The sequence below is a fragment of the Doryrhamphus excisus genome, chromosome 3 (assembly GCF_030265055.1).
Source record: "Doryrhamphus excisus isolate RoL2022-K1 chromosome 3, RoL_Dexc_1.0, whole genome shotgun sequence".
Taxonomy (NCBI): domain Eukaryota; kingdom Metazoa; phylum Chordata; class Actinopteri; order Syngnathiformes; family Syngnathidae; genus Doryrhamphus; species Doryrhamphus excisus.
Window position 1 is genome coordinate 23,244,778 of NC_080468.1, and position 19,918 is coordinate 23,264,695.

The 19,918-nt window shown below is 43.7% G+C and overlaps 1 protein-coding gene across 3 annotated transcripts in view; it reads right to left on the reverse strand.

Annotated features, from left to right (window-relative positions):
* Positions 1 to 19,918, reverse strand: part of dnah2 (dynein, axonemal, heavy chain 2) — an 80,916-nt gene that overhangs the window by 55,129 nt on the left and 5,869 nt on the right. For all 3 annotated transcript variants that reach the window (XM_058067825.1, XM_058067824.1, XM_058067826.1), the window contains 57 exons: positions 18,796 to 18,925; positions 18,521 to 18,703; positions 18,235 to 18,443; positions 18,001 to 18,147; positions 17,776 to 17,932; positions 17,527 to 17,636; positions 16,957 to 17,086; positions 16,667 to 16,855; positions 16,446 to 16,590; positions 16,172 to 16,364; positions 15,899 to 16,099; positions 15,660 to 15,816; positions 15,373 to 15,547; positions 15,107 to 15,270; positions 14,864 to 15,025; positions 14,693 to 14,796; positions 14,461 to 14,617; positions 14,292 to 14,374; positions 14,034 to 14,214; positions 13,763 to 13,901; positions 13,036 to 13,253; positions 12,865 to 12,957; positions 12,670 to 12,795; positions 12,484 to 12,594; positions 12,216 to 12,404; positions 12,040 to 12,143; positions 11,782 to 11,971; positions 11,520 to 11,700; positions 11,319 to 11,446; positions 11,077 to 11,229; positions 10,884 to 11,009; positions 10,101 to 10,319; positions 9,887 to 10,004; positions 9,513 to 9,787; positions 8,310 to 8,462; positions 8,085 to 8,237; positions 7,915 to 8,006; positions 7,649 to 7,847; positions 7,331 to 7,555; positions 7,122 to 7,226; positions 6,859 to 7,047; positions 6,690 to 6,775; positions 6,471 to 6,601; positions 6,238 to 6,387; positions 5,975 to 6,142; positions 5,064 to 5,364; positions 4,831 to 4,963; positions 4,535 to 4,674; positions 4,241 to 4,451; positions 3,049 to 3,165; positions 2,827 to 2,968; positions 2,562 to 2,731; positions 2,358 to 2,474; positions 987 to 1,151; positions 796 to 918; positions 576 to 724; positions 432 to 498 (listed from right to left, as the gene is read on the reverse strand). In XM_058067825.1, the coding sequence (XP_057923808.1) occupies positions 432 to 498; positions 576 to 724; positions 796 to 918; positions 987 to 1,151; positions 2,358 to 2,474; positions 2,562 to 2,731; positions 2,827 to 2,968; positions 3,049 to 3,165; positions 4,241 to 4,451; positions 4,535 to 4,674; positions 4,831 to 4,963; positions 5,064 to 5,364; positions 5,975 to 6,142; positions 6,238 to 6,387; positions 6,471 to 6,601; positions 6,690 to 6,775; positions 6,859 to 7,047; positions 7,122 to 7,226; positions 7,331 to 7,555; positions 7,649 to 7,847; positions 7,915 to 8,006; positions 8,085 to 8,237; positions 8,310 to 8,462; positions 9,513 to 9,787; positions 9,887 to 10,004; positions 10,101 to 10,319; positions 10,884 to 11,009; positions 11,077 to 11,229; positions 11,319 to 11,446; positions 11,520 to 11,700; positions 11,782 to 11,971; positions 12,040 to 12,143; positions 12,216 to 12,404; positions 12,484 to 12,594; positions 12,670 to 12,795; positions 12,865 to 12,957; positions 13,036 to 13,253; positions 13,763 to 13,901; positions 14,034 to 14,214; positions 14,292 to 14,374; positions 14,461 to 14,617; positions 14,693 to 14,796; positions 14,864 to 15,025; positions 15,107 to 15,270; positions 15,373 to 15,547; positions 15,660 to 15,816; positions 15,899 to 16,099; positions 16,172 to 16,364; positions 16,446 to 16,590; positions 16,667 to 16,855; positions 16,957 to 17,086; positions 17,527 to 17,636; positions 17,776 to 17,932; positions 18,001 to 18,147; positions 18,235 to 18,443; positions 18,521 to 18,703; positions 18,796 to 18,925 (8,833 nt within the window). The remainder of the gene's footprint in view (positions 1 to 431; positions 499 to 575; positions 725 to 795; positions 919 to 986; positions 1,152 to 2,357; positions 2,475 to 2,561; positions 2,732 to 2,826; positions 2,969 to 3,048; positions 3,166 to 4,240; positions 4,452 to 4,534; positions 4,675 to 4,830; positions 4,964 to 5,063; positions 5,365 to 5,974; positions 6,143 to 6,237; positions 6,388 to 6,470; positions 6,602 to 6,689; positions 6,776 to 6,858; positions 7,048 to 7,121; positions 7,227 to 7,330; positions 7,556 to 7,648; positions 7,848 to 7,914; positions 8,007 to 8,084; positions 8,238 to 8,309; positions 8,463 to 9,512; positions 9,788 to 9,886; positions 10,005 to 10,100; positions 10,320 to 10,883; positions 11,010 to 11,076; positions 11,230 to 11,318; positions 11,447 to 11,519; positions 11,701 to 11,781; positions 11,972 to 12,039; positions 12,144 to 12,215; positions 12,405 to 12,483; positions 12,595 to 12,669; positions 12,796 to 12,864; positions 12,958 to 13,035; positions 13,254 to 13,762; positions 13,902 to 14,033; positions 14,215 to 14,291; positions 14,375 to 14,460; positions 14,618 to 14,692; positions 14,797 to 14,863; positions 15,026 to 15,106; positions 15,271 to 15,372; positions 15,548 to 15,659; positions 15,817 to 15,898; positions 16,100 to 16,171; positions 16,365 to 16,445; positions 16,591 to 16,666; positions 16,856 to 16,956; positions 17,087 to 17,526; positions 17,637 to 17,775; positions 17,933 to 18,000; positions 18,148 to 18,234; positions 18,444 to 18,520; positions 18,704 to 18,795; positions 18,926 to 19,918) is intronic.

The window sequence follows — 19,918 nt, forward strand, 5'->3', positions numbered from 1 at the left end:
AATTTTTTTTGATGATCTGAAACATTTAAGTGTGACAAACATGCGGGAAAAAAAACAAACACTTGGGGGCAAACACTTTAACACATCGCTGTACTGTTTATTCATAAATTTTCTACCGCTTGTGGGTGCTGGAGCCTATCCCAGCTGGATACACACCCTGGACTGGTAGCCAGCCAATCACAGCACATATAGACAAACTACCATCCAAACTTACATTCATATCTATGGACAATTTGGAGTCGCCAATTAACCTAGCATGTTTTTGGAATGTGGGAGGAAACCGGAGTACCCGGAGAAAACTCACGCATGCACGGGGAGAACATGCAAACCTCACACAGAGATGGCCGAGGGTGGGATCGAGCTCAGGTCTCCCAGCTGTACCGTATATACAGTAAAATATACATATATACTATTTCTGGTGCATGACTTACTCGTTTCAGCTCCATTTTCTTGATCCACTTCTGAGCTTGGCCTTGGGGGTCCACCATTAGTGGCCATCTTGACCAGAACAACACAATTTCAATGTTTTGTTTTTCAAATGATCATTGACACCACACGTGTGTATGTTTCCTGACCGGTTGCCACGGGTGACAATAACTCCATTCTCTGTGGAGAAAGCATCAGAGGGCAGGCCTTGAATATTCCAGTCCCTCACTACTGTCGGGTTTGAGAGAAAAGTGGAAAAACTGAATCCTGGTGTACACGGGATTTCCTGGTGCTGGACCTGAGGAGAGGGCATTGAAATACTGCATGAGAATTGAACACTCGATCCTGCAGACAGTATGTAGTTCTCACTTCTCTCATCCAGATTTCCAGCAGCTCCACTCTATAGTTGGACAGGAAGGGGCCCATATAGGACAGAAAAGATGCGGCAAGCAAACAGTCTCCAACCAGGTAACCCATGTTCTCTTCAAGACCCTGACACATACACATTGACACTCACTTACACCTTAACAATATCATATAAAGAAATCTAGCACACTTACCTTGACGGTCTGCTGCCAGCGGACCCCTTCCCCAGCCAGTCCTTTCACAAGTTTGTCAGCTCGGTCCAGTTTCACCTCCATATCATCCGACCTCCTCTTCAACTCTTCCTTGGTAGCCACTTTTTCGGCGTATTGTTTGTTCAACATTGCCAATTTGTCCCCCACCTGTGCACAAACAATTCTCATCACCAACCATATCAGGTATTATCACATACTACAGTATTAATTGGCCCTGTACCCTAGAAACCGCCCATGAATAATACGGGAAAAGGCCCAAATGATACTGTGTCAAAGCCCAGGGTAGTGATACTGATAAAATATAGAGTTTAACCATGTCCAGTATCTGTCCACTAGCTGTCCACTCTGGTATCGTGCCCGTGAAACAACCAATCAGAGAAGAGCGCACAAGCGTGAACACACACAGTGTTTGTTTTGCTGCCGTCTGTGCTCTGTCAACAAATAGGGAAAATAGCAAACAGAATATTAGAAATGGAACGTTTTATCACCATTAATGAGGAGGACACTCTTGAAATGATTGAAAAAAAAACTAAAAATACAAATACAAGTCGGAAAACCAGGGGCGACCTCAGGCTTTTTTCTGAATGGGTGCAAGAACGAACGAAGACTGGTAGAAAGTATTCCCCCGCCTGAGTTAGACAAATATTTGTCTATGTTTATTTTATCAATCAGAAAAGAAAATGGGGATGAGTCTGATTATTGTTGAAATATTTTTGCAATTATTGTGTTTACACTGGGCGGCACGGCGGTCGAGTGGTTAGCGTTAGGAGACCAGGGTTCAATTCCACCCTCGGCCATCTCTGTGTGGAGTTTGCATGTTCTCCCCGTGCATGCGTGGGTTTTCTCCGGGTACTCCGGTTTCCTCCCACATTCCAAAAACATGCTAGGTTAATTGGCGACTCCAAATTGTCCATAGGTATGAATGTGAGTGTGAATGGTTGTTTGTCTATATGTGCCCTGTGATTGGCTGGCGACCAGTCCAGGGTGTACGCCGCCTCTCGCCCGAAGACAGCTGGGATAGGCTCCAGCACCCCCGCGACCCTCGTGAGGAAAAAGCGGTAGAAAATGAATGAATGAATGAATGTGTTTACACTGTTTAGATATAATACATGTAATAAACTGAACATTTTCTGGAAACAAAATGGTCTTTTGATTAAAAAGTATGTGATAATAAGCTCATGATTAAATAGTATGTGATAATAATCATCGATAAGATCATCATCGTGTCAGTATCAGCCCGAGACGCTGATACTGACACTTGGGGGCATGATACATGGCCTGATACCAGACAAACCATGTGATAACCTCTAATTCTCATTTATATTTGTCCCAGTGTATCTCATGGGAAGGTACCTCTTTTAGCTTGTTCTCAGACTCTTGTAGTTCTGCCTGCTTCTCTGCAAGTTGGGCCGTGGCAGCGTTCAGCAGATCCCGCTTTGGCTCCACCACTCTGAAGACACACCCATACACCTGCAACAACGCCACACATGTCTGCTTTTAGTTCTGTACCATAGTGTTGTTGTTGTTGTTGTGATGGTTCATGGTGAAAAGTCATACCTCCATAGCCCTGACCCACATGCAGAGGGACTTTGCAGCCAGAGACACTTTGCCAATGGTTTCTGGCTGGAAGTCGGGTTGTCTGCAGTAGTTACCGATCCTCTTCAACACACGGTCTGAGATGTTGTCCTTGTCGAAATTGATCAGGGTTTTGATGAAGTTGGCCTCACCTGCCACAAATAAAGAGAGTGAGACAGGCTGACCAGCTATTTTGCTTGTTTTAAGGTACATACTGAAAAAAGCAGTGCTGTTTTTCCTTTCCTACCCAGCTGTCTCTTAGCTTCTGCCCAGGTGGGCTCTTTGTTCAAAAGAGTCATGACTGCCTGCATCACCTTCTCCACCAGAGCAGGAGGACGACCATAGGACTTGATCTCTGTCATGTCCTTCTTATTCAGAGACTCAAGAGCCTTTGCGGTGGAAAAATTCACACTTGATGGACATAATTGAATAGTGGACGGATAAGACAAGCAAGACAAGACAGCTATACCTTGGTGGCTTCATCCAGAGCTGGCAGGGCTTCATCCAGCTCTCTCAGTGCATTCTCTGCCAGTGCTTTGCATTGCATCTCTTCCGCTGCAATTTTTTCTTTCTTGGCGCTTACCGTCTAACGCACAGAAAGATAAAGACTTACACAACCATGACGATTAACCATGAAGATTAAAGAGGCGAGAAAAAACAATAATCCATTCAAAGAGACAACAAGAGCCAAATGTGCAAAGTGTAGTAGCATTTCAAGTTTAACACTGTGATGTTAGACACACCTTTTTAATCAGGCTTTTAACTAATATTTTAAAACTTTTCTTATGTTTTTATCTTTTTAGTCCTATTTTATGCTCTTAGTCTTCAGCTTTTAACTCCAGTCTTTTGTTTTTATCTTTTTAGTCCTATTTTATGCTCTTAAGTCTTCAGCTTTTAACTCCAGTCTTTTGTTTTTATCTTTTTAGTCCTATTTTATGCTCTTAGTCTTCAGCTTTTAACTCTAGTGTTTCCTCAGGGGGGTCCTTCACACTGGGGGCTGTGTCGGGTCTGCTGAGGGGGTGCCATCCTTGGGTCCGTTCAACCCGGCCGGCTGGGGGTTCCTCCCTTTAATGTGGGGGTCCGCCTGTCTGTCGGAGTCGGGGGACACGGGTGCTGGTCCCGCGATGGCACGGCCTGCAGCTCCTCCCAGCGTGGATGGCCCCAAAGGTGGCATTTCCTTGATCCTCAGTGCCATGCCATGTCTCCCTACTGTGTGTGATTGTGTGTGGGTGTGTGTGTGTGTCTAGTATGGAGGGTGGGAAGGAGGGGCTTTCTTTTGTTTCTGTTTTTTTTTTTCCTTTTAATTGTGGTAATTGTTTTAATTTAAAGCACTTTGTGTTGCAGGAAAAGTGCTATACAAATAAAGTTGATTTGATTTGATTTATGTGTATCCTCTGTTACACTGCACGTCTGTACCACAATAGCACCCATTGAACGTGGAGGTTAAATGACGTTTGTTCCTACACACAATGTGAATTTAAGATAACTGCTGATTATATTTTCACAAAAATGAAATTAAGTGAAATGTATTATTTTCTCTTGTATATTCTGAATTATCCAAGTAAAACTTTCAAAACAAGAAAACTGTTACTTGAGGAATACTCAGCAAAATACCCGAACAATTCAAATGTGATAGTACCTGAGTGCCTCAGAAATCTGACCTTCTGCTGAGTGTCCGCCTCCCTGGTTTGTTGCACGATGACTGTCAAGTACTCATCACACTCCTTCTGGTAGTCAGCCACCTGCTTATTAGCCTCCTCCAGCTGCACTGTCATGGCCGCCACCTTCTCACCTGTGTCGCTGATCTTAAAAAGCCCATTTTGTAGCTTGGTCACCTGCTCCCCCAGCTCAGTGCGCTTCTCACCCAGAAGTCTGAATAAACACATGACACTAAATGGACTACAAAGCCATAAAACAAAGTGCAGCCATCATCATTGACTTCTACAAATGCGTACTTCTTATATCCAGTCACCAGTTCCAGATAGTTGGTGGGTGTCACATAATTATGTCTCCTCAGTTCCACTTTCATCCTGTGTGACATCTCCACCACTGACTGGTGTGTGGTCACAAAGATGGAGGCCACTTTTGTTGCACTCTGCGAGGTCATGAACTAAGTGTGATTATCTTGTTTGATACTTGGCAGCTTTATAAAAAAAAAAACAACTTTATGGAATGGGTTGAAATTAAATGAGGTTTGCTATTTTAATGAAGTGAGCCAATGCTACATTTGGCAGCTTGATGTTTCTCTCACCCCCTCAGCAGATCCAAGGTCCAGCCCTTCCAAGTACCGCTCAGCGACCTCGAGTAGGGCATCTTTGGGCCACTCACAGAACCAATCTATGGTAGTACAGTTGACAAGTGCTGGGTACTGTAGGATACGGTTCCTGCAGGCAAGGAGCAATTCTTGTAGTTTTGGTATCATTTTAATGGATGCATTACTCTAGTACAGGATGTGAAAAGTAGGAGAGGAGAGTTTGAAGATACCTGAAGGGGTCTCCCACTGGACTCATGCAGAGAACAACGTGCAGATTGCTCCTGACGCGTTCTATTAGAAAGCAGAATAAGGAGTCGGGTGTCTCCACCACGTTCTCCTTCCTGGCGGAATCAGACAGGGCGTTGCAGATCTCCACAAACTCGTCCTGCTTGTAGAGGTTAGGGACCTCTCCGGAGCTCAGGATGTTGTTGATGTCCTCTAGGAAGGATTCATCCACAATCTGGGTGTCGTTGAAGAGGAAGACAGTGGGCTTGCTGTCCACACCAGTCAAACGGTACAGCTTCTTGACATCTGGAATCAGGTTAGGAAAATAATTGTTTAAGGAGGTGGTGATATCTAGGATTATCACATACTACAGTATTAATTGGCCCTGTACCCTAGAAACCGCCCATGAATGATACGGGAAAAGGCCCAAATGATACTGTGTCAAAGCCCAGGGCAGTGATACTGATAAAATATAGAGTTTAACCATGTCCAGTATCAGCCCCCGTAACTGTCCACTCAGAGCGCGCTGCTCTGGTATCGTGCCTGTGAAACAACCAATCAGAGAACAGTACACGAGTGCTTAGTGCCTTAGTGCTTCTCCAGTCACCAAAAAACCCAAACTTCATTAATGGGACTTTAATTGTCAGACATTGATAAGATAAGACTGTTGATAAAATATTATTGTTGAAATATTTTTGCAATTGTTGTGTTTACACTGTTTAGATATAATACATGTAATAAACTGAACATTTTCTGGAAACAAAATGGTCTTTTGATTAAATAGTATGTGATAATAAGCTCATGATTAAATAGTATGTGATAATAAGATCATCACATGGTTTGTCTGGTATCAGGCCCAGTATCATGCCCCCGCGTGCCAGTATCAGCCCGAGACCGAAGCTGATAATTAGCGTACCTTCTCTGAATTCAAGCTTGCGGTACTGTTTGGTGATTTCCACCTCAAACACCTCATACTCGCAGATTGAGGCAGCCATCTTGGACAAGCTCTGTCGACCCGAACCCCCGACACCGACAAGCAGCATGTTGCCTCTTGGCTGACTGATCACACGAACCACTCGGGTTACTGTGATGGAAACACATAAATGTTATGGAATGTCACGGAATATTAGAATTAAAAAAAATGTATATGATCTTGGAGTGGTATTCTAGTGTACTCACTGTGTTCAATTGCATCCCGAAAGAGCACTAAGTGCATGGGCACTATGCCTGGCGTCAGGTTGTACTCCTCCAGTTGAGTCTCCATGAACTTCTTGAGATTCTTCATGTCCAAAAGGTCTTCATACACCGCAGACTCACTGAGGAAATCACCTATAACACACCAGAACATCACAGTTTATGTTTCAATCTTTTCTTCATCGCTTTGTGTATATGGGCGTGTTGTACTCATCTACCAAATACTGGAGGTTGTTTATCGGGGCAGATGTTGTGGAAAACAAGGTCAAAGAGGGAGCCCATTTTCTCAGCAAGCAATGTGACAAAGGCTTCTATGTCAGTCTGGTCAATAAGCCGGTCAGAGAAAACCCTGAAATTGAAATGACAACAACTGTCAATATTACAGAATATCAACATCTCTTGAGTCCGCCTTGGGGTTAAGTCTTGTGAGCGGTTACCTGAAGCACTCATGGATCCACAATCTAACCATATTGTGTTTACTATCGTGGAACTCTGGATGTGCTCTCAGAAGACCTTGGAACACCTATATTTAAGACATGTCACAGGTTAAAAAAATAAAATAAAAAAAAAAGAAATACGGGTTGCTTGTTTTTCTACTACATATACCTTAGAGATATCCCTGAGGTTGAAGAGGTAGTGTGTCTTGGCTGGAGTGGGAAGGAAACGAGCTGTAACTGCATAATACAACTCTAAAGTTGCCTGGGTAAGAAACCCTCCAAATGGCTTGAGGTCCTCCTTAAAACCTTGCAGCTTCTGGTTAATCATGGTACTGAAGATGCGGCGGATTTGGGAGTCCTGAACACGGAAGTGCCATAGTTTTGTGTACGTTCTAAATGATGCACATTTGAAGGAAGGTCAGAAGGACTTACATGTGGGAATGTCATGTTGATGAGGTTGAAACGACTCTGCAGGCGGCCGGAAATGTGAGTCCTTCCTCCGCCGGGGGGTCCCATGGAGGCCAGCAGTGACATTTTCTAACAGTTGTAACATGATTAGACAGCTTGTGGGTGTGTGAGGATACTAACAAACACAGGACGCACCAGAATAAAAAAACTAACACCCTCCTGCCTTGTCTTACCTTGACATAAGTCGTCGTCTGTTTCTGACGATCAAACCAGAAGCCATAGTCGATCCAGAGGCGCAGCAGCTCTAATGGCGGCTGTGAGCCAAAGAGGTCGTTCGCCGGCATATTGAGGTCATCCAGGAAACAGAGCAGGTCCTTGCCTCCGACTGGCACATACACACCCTTGGTCCTCTTCTCCAAGCGGCTTTCCACAATGGCCTGGATGTTGTTGGAGGTGGTCTGGACAGCCATGAGCATGAAAATAATAAATAATGACGCAAGCTAATCTGTGATAGATGCACCATATAAATTATGCAGGCAATCAGCACCAACCTGTGACGACATGTTGATAGTAAGTGTGGACCACTTGCCAGTGTCCAGAGTATGCAAGACACCATGGACCACTGAGGTCTTGCCTGTTCCGACTGGTCCGGTGAGCAGCACCGGATACTGTGCCTTCACCATTGCTGTGACCAAGTAGTTGTAGCGAACTGTGTCCACTGTCGGAACCATGATCTTATAAAATGGGGAGCTGTAAGAGACGGAAAGTTGTAAAAGCCTTGTTTTGTTAGGTTCCTGGATGCCATCTTGCTACTTACTTGGGGTTGTAGCGCCAGCCCTTCGGGAGTTTATCTTCAAATGAAGACCAGGCTTTGTTCTTGACATTTACATAGTACTCATACACTGTGTCCTATAGAATAGAAAAGTACATTCAGTATATTGTAGCTGGTTAAATGTGAAGGTCATGTTGTGATGCTCAAAGACAGACCTTGATGGGAAAGGTGCCGTCCAACTCCCGCAGGAAGTTATCCATCTTCTTACGTCCATCCTCATCAACTGAGGCACAAATGGACCAGATGAGACTAAAGGTGAACCAGAGCTGGACGATCCGACAAAGGTTCTCTTTATCTGACATGTTAACCTAGCAATGGGGTAGCAATGATTATTAGCTTCATGGTAGACAGGAAATACAAGAAACATCTGAGTGTGTTACCTTGTTTGTCGTCAGGGCCTCGTAGAGGCAGCAGAGTGAGATGATGCTATTGAGTTCCGTGACGGGGATCAATTCCTTACAGTTACTCTTCTTGAAATTCAATGTTCTCTCAATGAAACTGTCAAACAAAGGCTGTAGATGTTCCACCTCAGCCTGCGGAGATACGGTGAAAATTGGAAATGTACACGCAATAAAAATATATATGCAACACTTTAGTTTTTGCTCCTATTTTTCATGAGCTGAACTCATAAAAATCTATGTACACAAAAGGTCTATTTCTCTTAATTTCATAATCACATTAATTAATGAAATTTTGATTTTGAATTTTGAACCATTGAAATATTAATTTCATAATAAATAATCACAAATCTGTCTACTTCTGTGTTAGTGAATACTTCTCCTTTACCAAGATAATCTATTAACCTGGTGTGTGGCATATCGAGATGCTGATTAGACAGAATGATTATTGCACAAGTGTGCCTTAGGCTGGCCACAATAAAAGACCACTCCAAAATGTGAAGCTTTACTGCGGAGAACATGTCTTCAAAAGTGCCAGATGCCATAGAACATGACCAAATGCAGTCAGGTTTAAACCCCGATGAGGAGCATGCAGATGAGCTTCCTTGAAACGGTGACTGATATTTTGCCCAGAAATTATTTGGTTATGCAAAATAATTGCTGCAGCAGGTGTCCCGGTGGCGGGTCTCAAGGCAATCTTGGAGGTGAAGATGATCGATGTGGAGATCCCTGACTGGTATGGTTACACGTGGCCTGCTGTTTTGAAGCAGGTTGGATGTACTGTCAAATTATTTGAAACACATTTGGAGATGGTTTGTGGTAAAGAAATGAACATTTCGCTTATGGGCAAGTGCTCTGGTGGACATTCCTGCAGTCAGCATGCTTATTCCACGCTTCCTCAATATGCAATTTACCGTATGATACCGTACCTTATGATAAACATGCACATTTGTGCCATTTTATTGTGGTCTAAGTCTAAGGCTCACATGTGCAATAACCCTGGCATCTTAATATGCCATATTTGTGAGGTGCATGTATTATCCCAGCAAAGGAGGAGTGCTCACTAACACAGATTAAAAAAAAAAAAAGGCCTATTATGTACAGAGAAAGAATATCCGTGAATGATTGAGTGATTGATTTTTGTTGAATGTATATTGCAACATTGCATTTTGTTATTATGGTTACCGCGTGACGTTTCTCAAGCCAAGACTGGACAAACGGCTTCCATCCCAGGTCGACGTAATCATTGTAGACCATCCCACAGCGGGACACTGTCGCAGGAGAGGCCTGTGCCAGATTCTCCACTTCAAACAGCAGGGACACCTGCTCAGGCATGGAAATTCTCTCTCCGTTGATGAGCGTGAGCACCTTGTTGTCATCCATGACAGAGTTCATGCTCTCAATCCACAGCGTGTCCACTGGCCCGTCAAACACGATCCATTTCTCATCTGGTTTGTCATCTAAAAATGACATGTCACACACAAATTCAAAAAATAAAACCCAAATACTAAAATATTTAATTTAATACTAGCTCAGTTATCCATTTTTGCCATGTTTACCTGCACAGGCTGTCCTCATGATACTGGAAAGGACTCCATCAGTCCACTCATTGGTGGACAAGTCATTTTCACCATAAAGTTCTCCAAGACTCATGGCTTTGGGGTTCAGTGGATAATCCTTTTGCAAAGCAAGGGCCAATGCAAAAAAAAAGCAGGAAAGAATGCATGTCACAATTTTAAGACGTGAGCTTTTAACGCAGAGAAGAAAAAATACCTGTACAAGCTCAAAGCCTGCCACTTCCTTGTTGTGCATGGCAATGAGGGCACTTTTTAGTGTCTTCCACGTGACCGTCTTGCCGCAGCCCGTCTTTCCCACTAACATGGATGAGTGTCTGGAGTTTTTAGTCTCATAGAGTTCGATGACTTTGGTCATTGTAAAAGGCGTCACTTGCAGGCCTCTCTGACGAAGTTCTATCTGGATGGCTTCCTTCAACTTAAAAAGAGAAATGACAAAACATACATTTTATGCATGTAGATCATTTGGAATGTATTGACTGGAGGTCCCCAACCAATCGGCAACCGATACCAGTCTGTGGGTGGGGCCGAACCGGGCTGTGGAACATTTTTAGGAACATTAATTCATTCATTCATTTTCTACCGCTTATCCTCACGAGAGTCGCGGTGGTGCTGGAGCCTATCCCAGCTGTCTTCGGGCAGGGGGGCAGGAGGCGGGGTACACCCTGGACTGGTCGCCAGCCAATCACAGGGCACATATAGACAAACAACCATTCACACTCACATTCATACCTATGGACAATTTGGAGTCGCCAATTAACCTAGCATGTTTTTGGAATGTGGGAGGAAACCGGAGTACCCGGAGAAAACCCACACATGCAGGGAGAACATGCAAACTCCACACAGAGATGCCTGAGAGTGGACTCAAACTCAGCTCTCCTAGCTGTGTGGCCTGTGCGCTAACCACTCGTCCACACAAAATACACTAATTCATTAATAGCATACATTTACATTACAACGTGAAGTCAAAAGGGTTGCTTACTTTGCCGTAGTCTATTACGGGTGTTTCCACATCGGGGAACAAGTCCTGGATGATTCCATTAAACAGCGGCAGGTCGGCTGAGGTTAGTTTAGCAATATTCATATCTTTCATAGCCATGAGTAGGACCTAAAGATAGCAATAGTGGAGGTTATATGTGGGCACAAACGGACTAAAGGCAGACTTAAGGCCTCACTTCTTCTCCTGGAACATTAGGGCACAGCCGCCGCTTCTTGCCTGCGTAGCGGAGCAAGGAGGTGAGGGCACGAAGTCCAAAGTCATAGTGGTCCTGCTTTGACAGCTGCTGCATGGCCAGAGAATACAGGGTAAACACTTTCTTAGCCAGGAGCTGGAAAAACAAAATAAGAGATGGGAAGCACAAAAGAGGATGCAGATGTTAGGATCGAGACATTATTGCAAATGTTTTTATTCCAGTACCTTGCAATCGTTAAAGCCCTCTCCGAATAGTATAATCTCAGCAATTAGTGTAGAATCTGGCACCACCATGGAGATAGGTCGGAACATGGACTTGAGGTTGTCTGGAAGCTCAGAACGACCAGCGTAACCTGAGACAGATTAACAGTTCATTTCCTAAGAACTGTTTCCAGTGTTGACATTTCATTATTTCATTTGTCGTACCAGGATTCATTGTGATAAAGACACCACACGATGCAACCAGATTGATGTTGTGTTCCTCAAACTGGAACCTGGTTTGGAGCGCCGAGAGGGCAGACAGGATGGAGAGTATCTGCTGGGCCACCACGGACAACACCTCAATGTTGATTCGGTTGAACTCATCGAAACAGCCCCACGCTCCTGTCTGATTTGGAGGAGGGCAGAAAATCGATTAATGGGCACCGTGATCGCGAGCAAAATCCCGCCCTCCCTTACATCTTCCTACCTGTGCCAGGCCAGAGAACATGCGGCCCATTGACTTGTAGTCGAGTCCTTCGGAGCAGTTGATGACGATGACATACATCCCTAAAGATTTACCCAAGTCTTTTGTGGTCTCTGTCTTCCCGGTGCCGGCGGGCCCTTTGGGAGAGCCACCACGATGCAAATGGAGCGCCGTGGTCAAGGTCATATAACACCTGCACAATGTTAATGAGTAAGAACCTAGTAAGTTTTTAAAATGTCCTTGATGATAAGTGATGTCCACCTGTCTGTAAGTGGAGTGATGACAAGCCTTCCAGAGTTCCCTAAGTACTCGTAGCCATACTTGAAGTGTGTGTTGGTCTGTCGGATGATGCAGTTGTTTATTTCCTGTTGTGATAAATGACAAAGATAAATGACAAATGAAGTGACAAGAGCATTGGATACTGTTTGTTTTTAAACCTTCTCCCAGTAGAGCCTGAGCTGGCACAGCCACTCAAAAGCGTTCACGTCATTGCAACCAGCTTTGGCCAGTTTGGCGATGACATCGCGAGCATGGACTTCCACTGTGACCAGAGCTACGATTTTCAGACGCAGGACTTTGGACAGGTTGCTCCGGATCATCTCGGAATATCGTCTAAGCAAAGACACCTGGGAGCGAAAGTAAGTATGGTTAAGGAGGCTTGGGAATTTTCAACCCAAGTTTCCTGAAGTGGCACAAAAAGTGCACCTGTTTTTTCATCATGGTTTTAAGACCAGATTTGTCATCTAATTCCTGGCAGGTAATCAATGACTGGGTGACATCGGTTGTCCACTGGATCTGACTGGCTGTGATCAGCATCTAAAACAAAATATCCGTCAAATTAAAAATGACAATGACGATTGTTCTCATTTGTCTTAGAGGAAGTTAAGTCACCTGTCCTGGCCAGTCTTTGGACCACTTGTCCCTCTGGCTTTTCATCTTCTTGAGTGCCACCAGGCAGTCGTGGAGGGAATTCTTCAGCGTGCTGCGCATAGCCTTCTCAATATCACACAGCCAAATCTACACAAAACACCATTTATCACTGTTTTTCTATAACGTTATCCATCCTGCTTTTCATGAATACTGCACCTCTACAGGCTTATCCAGCGGCACTGCCTTGATGAATTCAATCATCTCCCCGTCAGAGGAGAACATAGCAGTGGCGTCCAACCTTCTGCCCACCTACAAGGAGACACCAGCACACCATAGCAGAACTCGGTACAAAATTTGCATTTATGCTCATTGCAACAATTGACTTGCCTTTTCAGTGCGCAGGCTCTTGATGTTGTCGAAACACTTCTTTAGATGTGGCTGCATTGCCTCCGGGTTCTGCGACTGGCCAAGAATCTCCAGGACGTCGTCGTTAGACAGGAAATAGAATCTGGGGAATACTTGTCTCTTTGACTCGAGATACATGTCCAAGGCCTTCTGGATCTCCTCCAGCTTGGTATTCATTTTGGATAATGTCTCCTGCAAGCCTAACAAAGCACAGGCCAGATTTAAAATGATCCGTAAAGGAAAAGCGTGATACAAATGTGTAATCCCTTACGAAAAGAAAATGTATTTATCAATATATTACTTTAAATATATTATATTATTTTTCCATTATACTTTCCAATACATTATATATTATAAATACATGGAATCATATATTTTTGTACATATATTATATATTCATGTAATATATGGCAATATATTGCAGAATATACAAATGATTGCCGCTTTCAATATATTGAAATATATTAAATCCAAATATATAATATATGAGTTTATATATCCCAAATTATATGCAATTTTATATATGGAAAAATATAGTCCTTTTTTGGTCTTGATCGCATGACATATGATCTATGCATATATAGCAATATATTGGCAAATATAAACATAAGATCCCATATATGGAAATATATTTCCTAATACATAGCATTATATTTGCCAATGTACTGCAATATTATTTTTTTTCCATGAGGGATGACTTTTGGGATACCTGGATGGTGCGTTCCCTGCAGGGCGTTGGTGTTCTCGTGAAGTCGAGTCATTATGGTTTTCCAATTTGAACTAACTTCTTCAAACTCTTTACACTCTTGTGGCAGTTGCTCCCTGATGTCTTTTCCTTGGAAAATATTCTGGAGGTGTAGAAAACCATGGAAAGGATGGGGAAACAACAGGCAAAAAAAAAAAAATCAACGATGGCACAGGGAAAATAAAAGATCTGAAAAATCTCAAAATGTGGAGAGAGTAAGGCTGTGACAATGTACCTCAAGATATATCCACTGCCGCTGCACCGTGAGGACCATCTCAATGATTTCCATCACCTGCGACAGCTGACGTTCCCAGTTGTCCACAACTTTGTCAAAAGCTTTGACAAACCGAGACGCCTTCATGGTGGACAAGGTCACCTGGTTGTCCTCAAGGGCTTGGAAAACGTCCTCTGTGCCTCTGGAAGAGTCAAAAAAACGCAGTGAAACATGGCCTTTCATGTTGGACTTGTGGGGGGCAATTGTTCTTGGTCTCACTTCAGACGAAAATGGCCTTTGTCTTTGTAAGGTGTAATATCCAAAGTCATTTCCGTCCATGTCTTGTTAATTTCCTCCAAACCCTTCAGAATTAAAAGTCAAAATATAGAAGCTAATGTGACAAAACTTCCTAAATTCATATTGATCCTTGCTGCTAACAAATCTGGACCTGTTCTATGGAGAGTTCCTTGCTGGCGGCCCCAGAGATCTCACTGATGGAGTCTGCATACTTGTCAAAACCCAGAGAAATGATCTTCTCCAGGGTGAAGTCTTCACTGGTGTGGTCAAAAGAGCTCTGTACATGAGCACAGATTTGCGTCCAATGCCTGAAAGAGTCATGGCATGGCATCTTCATATTTACTGTAAATTCAAATAAACCAGAAGACCCGTCTATACTGTACCTGTCTCTCATGGCTGGGTTCCTCATATCAGCAATAAGAGGGATTATTCTCCTGAACTGGTCAACCTTCTTCTTGGAGAAATCAACAATGTCCCACTGCTTATCCTACAAACCCAAAAGTTCAGTTCATTCACATCAAGCGAAGATCTTCAGCTTTTTCATTAACTCTGACCTTGAGTAACCTCTGCAGTTTGTGGAGGCTTTTGTAGATTTCCTGGGCTTTGCTCTCCATATTCTCTGTCCGCAGCGATGTAAACTGTCCCTCCTTCCAGCTGTCCCAGTGTGAATTCCACTCCTGTGTGATCTCCCACACTTCCTGCAGGTAGTCAATGTCCTGTGCCATAGGGTCCAAAATATTAGCTCACCCTCTCTGAGATGGGATCGGCTTATGTCAAAATTTGATTATATGTCAAACCTTCTCTAAGGCTTGGATAGTTTTGGAAGGTTCCTGCTCAATCTTGAAGAAGCTCAGGCCTTGCAGGATGGTATTTTCTTCTTCCTTCAGAGCCTCGAGATGAGAATGGTGCTCTGATGTTAGCCTCAGGGCCAACGTAGTGTTGATCGCAGGATCAAATGGACCTGCAAATACACAGAAGCAAATAGTGTTGGATGTATGTAAAAAATGTAAAATGCATGTGCATTTATAGATCGTGCATAGACAACACACAAAGTGTTAATAACCTGAGGTGGTGAACTCTTGCATAGAGGTCTGGATCTTCTCGGTGAGCTCCTCAGAAGAGGTCATGTAGCTGCTCTTGAAATTCTGCTTTTGCCCTTGCAGCATGACGTCGCTGTCGATTAGAACCTGCTGGAACCACTCCCATTTGGTGTTTAGTGTTCCTCGCAAATCCTGAAGCTGCAAGTACGCAAAAGCTGCACGTAAATAAAAATATATCTGACAAGGCAGACATATTGTCTGAGTGTATATTATATAACAAGCATGCTTAATGAACAAATATTGTGCTTACAGTCGCCTCCACAGGGAAACCATATTTATCCAGCACAGCAAATTGTTCATAAATCATAACAATTTTAGCCTCAGTCTTGACTAAATTGCCTTGGAGAGACTCAAGGAGCTCCAGACTTTCACTCAGCTCCACCAGTGTCTTGTTGGGTTGACTCAATCTGAAACAGACACATACACACAAAACCTTGTCATCCTCCTTTTCCCTTAACCTTTAAGCCATCACCAATACTGTTACGTCACCTCTTGGCGTTGTCATTCATGGAGGCATGAAGCTCCTTAAGGTGGGTGCCTGCGATGCGCACAAGGAGCTGCATGAACTTGGACTGCCACTGACTACAATGTTGCACCAGCGAGGTTTTGAGTGGCGAACAGTCCAGCACGATGAACTGGAAGTTTGTGACTGTCTCTTCCTGCTGGATGCTTGTTTCTATTTCTGTATACCTGAGAAGAAAAATGTTCATTATAATATTTTCCTTTATCAGAACAAATAAAAGTGTGACTAAGGGGTAGTACCTGTGTATATCTGCATCAAAAGAAGCAACTGGTTGATTGAGTTTTTGGTAACGTTGTATGTAAGAGTCCTTGTTGGTCTCCCAGATGTCCCTGTACTTGTCCCAGGTGGTCAAATATTCCTTCAGGCGTTTGGCGGTGGCTGACATCCCAGCACCGATTGCAGACTGTATGCCTTTTATCTCATCATCATTCGCTAAAAAAAATCAAGAGAACATGGCAGTTGGCAATAATTCAATAGAATAGGTAATAGACAAGTAAGGCATTTGCCACAAACCAATGTTGACGTGTATGGGATTCTGCGAGGAGTGTTCACAGGAGAGGATCTCGGGCAGGCGCTTAAATTTTGAGATAGTGTTGATGAGCTGAGGCAGAACGTCCAAGATTTGTGCGAGCTCTCGCAGAGATGGGGAAAACTCAACCTGTCACATTTCCACGTTCAATTAAAATGAGTGCCAATCTGGATCACCTTTAATTTGACAGAATAGTTTTTGGTACCCTGAGATCAGCCTTGGGTTCTGCTTGGCGCAGTGACACCAGCACTCTGAACAAAGGGGTGGGAGATGATTTGCGGTCTCCGTTGATGGCTTGTGCTAACTTCTGCATGGAGCGTTTCACGTTGCTGCGTAGGGCCTCCTCCAGCATGTGGTCAACCTTCTCAGTGTATGTGACCCAGTGTTCCTGCACCTAAAGCAGCAGCGTTACACAGCACGGTGCTTGGTGATGACAATAACTCACTTCTAAGTAACACAAACACTAAATGGACACACTGATCAATGCTGAGGTACCTCAGGTCCATCTTTAGAAAAGGTGTTGTGGATGTAAGTCATGATGTCAACAATGCGTTGAAGAGCAGAGCGTAGTTCCTCTTGCTGGCGCTGTCTGTGTGTCTGCTGGTCGTTCTCAAATTCCCAGTTCCTGGCAGGAATAACGCTGATTTCATTCATTCATTCATTTTCGACCGCTTATCCTCACGAGGGTCGCGGGGGGTCGTCTCACGAGCCGTCTTCGGGCGAGAGGCGGGGTACACCCTGGACTGGTCACCAGCCAATCACAGGGCACATATAGACAAACAACCATTCACACTCACATTCATACCTATGGACAATTTGGAGTCGCCAATTAACCTAGCATGTTTTTGGAATGTGGGAGGAAACCGGAGTACCCGGAAAAAACCCACGCATGCACGGGGAGAACATGCAAACTCCACACAGAGATGGCCCGAGGGTGGAATTGAACCCTGGTCTCCTAGCTGTGAGGTCTGCACGCTAACCACTCGTCCACCGTGCAGCCCGAATAACGCTGATTTTTTGCAACATATTTTCGCAACATATCTGTGTTATGTGATGATCTCTAACCTGTACAAAGTCTTCCCATCGAGCCTCACTAGCAGTGTCTCACTGATCTGGCAACAGAATTTCGCAATTGCCAGATTGGATGCTTTGAAGCCGTCAACTATCACCTGGACCTGTAGAGGAAATATGGAGGAGACATTCAATGCTGTCAGACATCTCAGCTAGGATTTTTAGAAACACTATATGTTCTACCTTGAATCCAATTTGAACGTAAAACAATGAGAAAGACTGTTGTTGCTAATCAACTCTAACCTTGGAAATTTGCACAATGCAGTCCTTGACGAAGGTGTTTGAAGATATTTTAAACATCCAAAAGAGTTTGGTAAAGCCCGGCTGAATCTTCTTGTCGAGCATATGGATTTTCTTGGAAAACAGACCCAACTCAATTGGAGAAAGCATTCCAATGATCCTGATCCACACAAGACATCCATTCAGTTCAATAATTCAATAATTCAGTCCATATTTGCGTCTCCTGACCTGTTATAGTCCCGGGCTAAGTGCAGTGCCCTCTCTCTGAGGCATCGGAGATCTTCCCGATCCTGGTAAATCTCAGACACAAATTGTGGGATTTCAAAATTTTGCTGACTCCAGGACTTGATCTCGGCAAACAGGTTCAACAGATTGCTGTGAGGGTCAAAACACATTCAAATAGAATTGTACTCAGCAGAGCAGAATGGACAACAACAATGAAGAGCACTTAGGATCCCTCACTTATCAAAGTTGACCTCGATCCTGTTGTCCTTGCCGTGCACTAAGAGGGGCCGCTCCAGCTTCTTCACATACTGCAGCTCCAAGCCTTGGCGCCACTCGGCAAACTTCTGTGTCACTATGTCATTCAGAGTGCGAATGGTTTGGTTGTAGTTAACCATAACATGCTTGCAGCTGTGTGACTCGGGCAGGATCTGGATCTTATTCAGCACCTGATGTGGAAGAGCAGAAAGGAGTTATTCATATAAGAAGGTTAAAGTCATTACTCTCGTACAACAGACACACTGACTTCCATGAGGCTTTCTAAGTGGAATTTGAGCGCCCTCGCTCGATGGGCCTGGCCTGCCAACGATGGTATATATTTAGGGATGGACACTGTCTCCGGATCAATCTGTTTGGCGAGCATATTGTTTTCCTTCTTGAAGATGCTGTGTATTCCCTCCACCATCTCGTCTATTTTGCTCTTAATAGACTGCGGCAAGGCAAACAGAGGTCATGTAGCATGTACTTATAGAGACAACAACCACTGAACCACTTGGGCGTAATGACGCAAAGAAAATATACCTTTCTGGCGGAAATGGGCTTAAAAATGTCCACCAGCCGAAGTCCTTCCTCCACTGTGTTGACAGTCTTAAACACAGACGTGATGAGGTTCTGCAGCATTATATCAAGATCTTTTAAAAATGCACGAAACCTGTGCATAAACACAAACATATGTAAACACCTTCCTGATAAATTGATAGTATTGTATTATTGTCGTTCTTTAGCTATCTTCTTCTTTCTTAATTTATTCATTAATTTATTTATACTATGTTACATTATTCTTTCTCACATATACACTTACAATACAATACACTTACAATATCTATTTATATATATATACATATACAGTAAACCTCGGATATATCGGACTCGGATATATCGGAAATTCGCTCACAACGGACAGATAAAAAAGAACCGATATATGCATAAAACGGACATTTTCCGGTATACGCATACTATAACGGATTTCGCTTATATCGGACAAAACCAGTGGGAACAATTGAATCCGATATATCCGAGGTTTACTGTATATATATACACATACATACACACACATATATATATATATATATATATATATATATATATATATATATATATATATATATATATACACATACATGCATACACACAACACCTCATTACTACACATGTCTGAAAAGGAGCAGGAAGAAGCAAAGCTTATTAAATCCTACCCCTTCTCCACGCCATAGCAGTTACCAATTCAATAAGTGATTTTTTTTCCCCACGCATATAATCACAGAATCTTACATAAGACAAAACAACAAAAGAAGAGCGGGAACATCGGACACCCCAGCAAAACCCCAGGACATTGCTGAAGCACACCACCAACCCCACCTGGCCCCAACCCCCCTAGGCCCTGAGTGCACCCACCGAGTGCCCAGCACCCCAGCAGTCCCCGCACACCCCGCTGCCCTCCAATAAGAAGCCATTTTGGCTGGACCCACAAATATGTGTGATCCCTGGGCGGGCCTACATTTGGATGGATTGTTTGGTCTGTTATCCAACAGACCTCTTCCTCGTGCCACAGACATGTTACCAGCATGTGGTCAACGTGACACCCGATGTCCAACCATCATTTATTACCTCATTATTGCGAGGCCACACGGAATGCTCCCATATA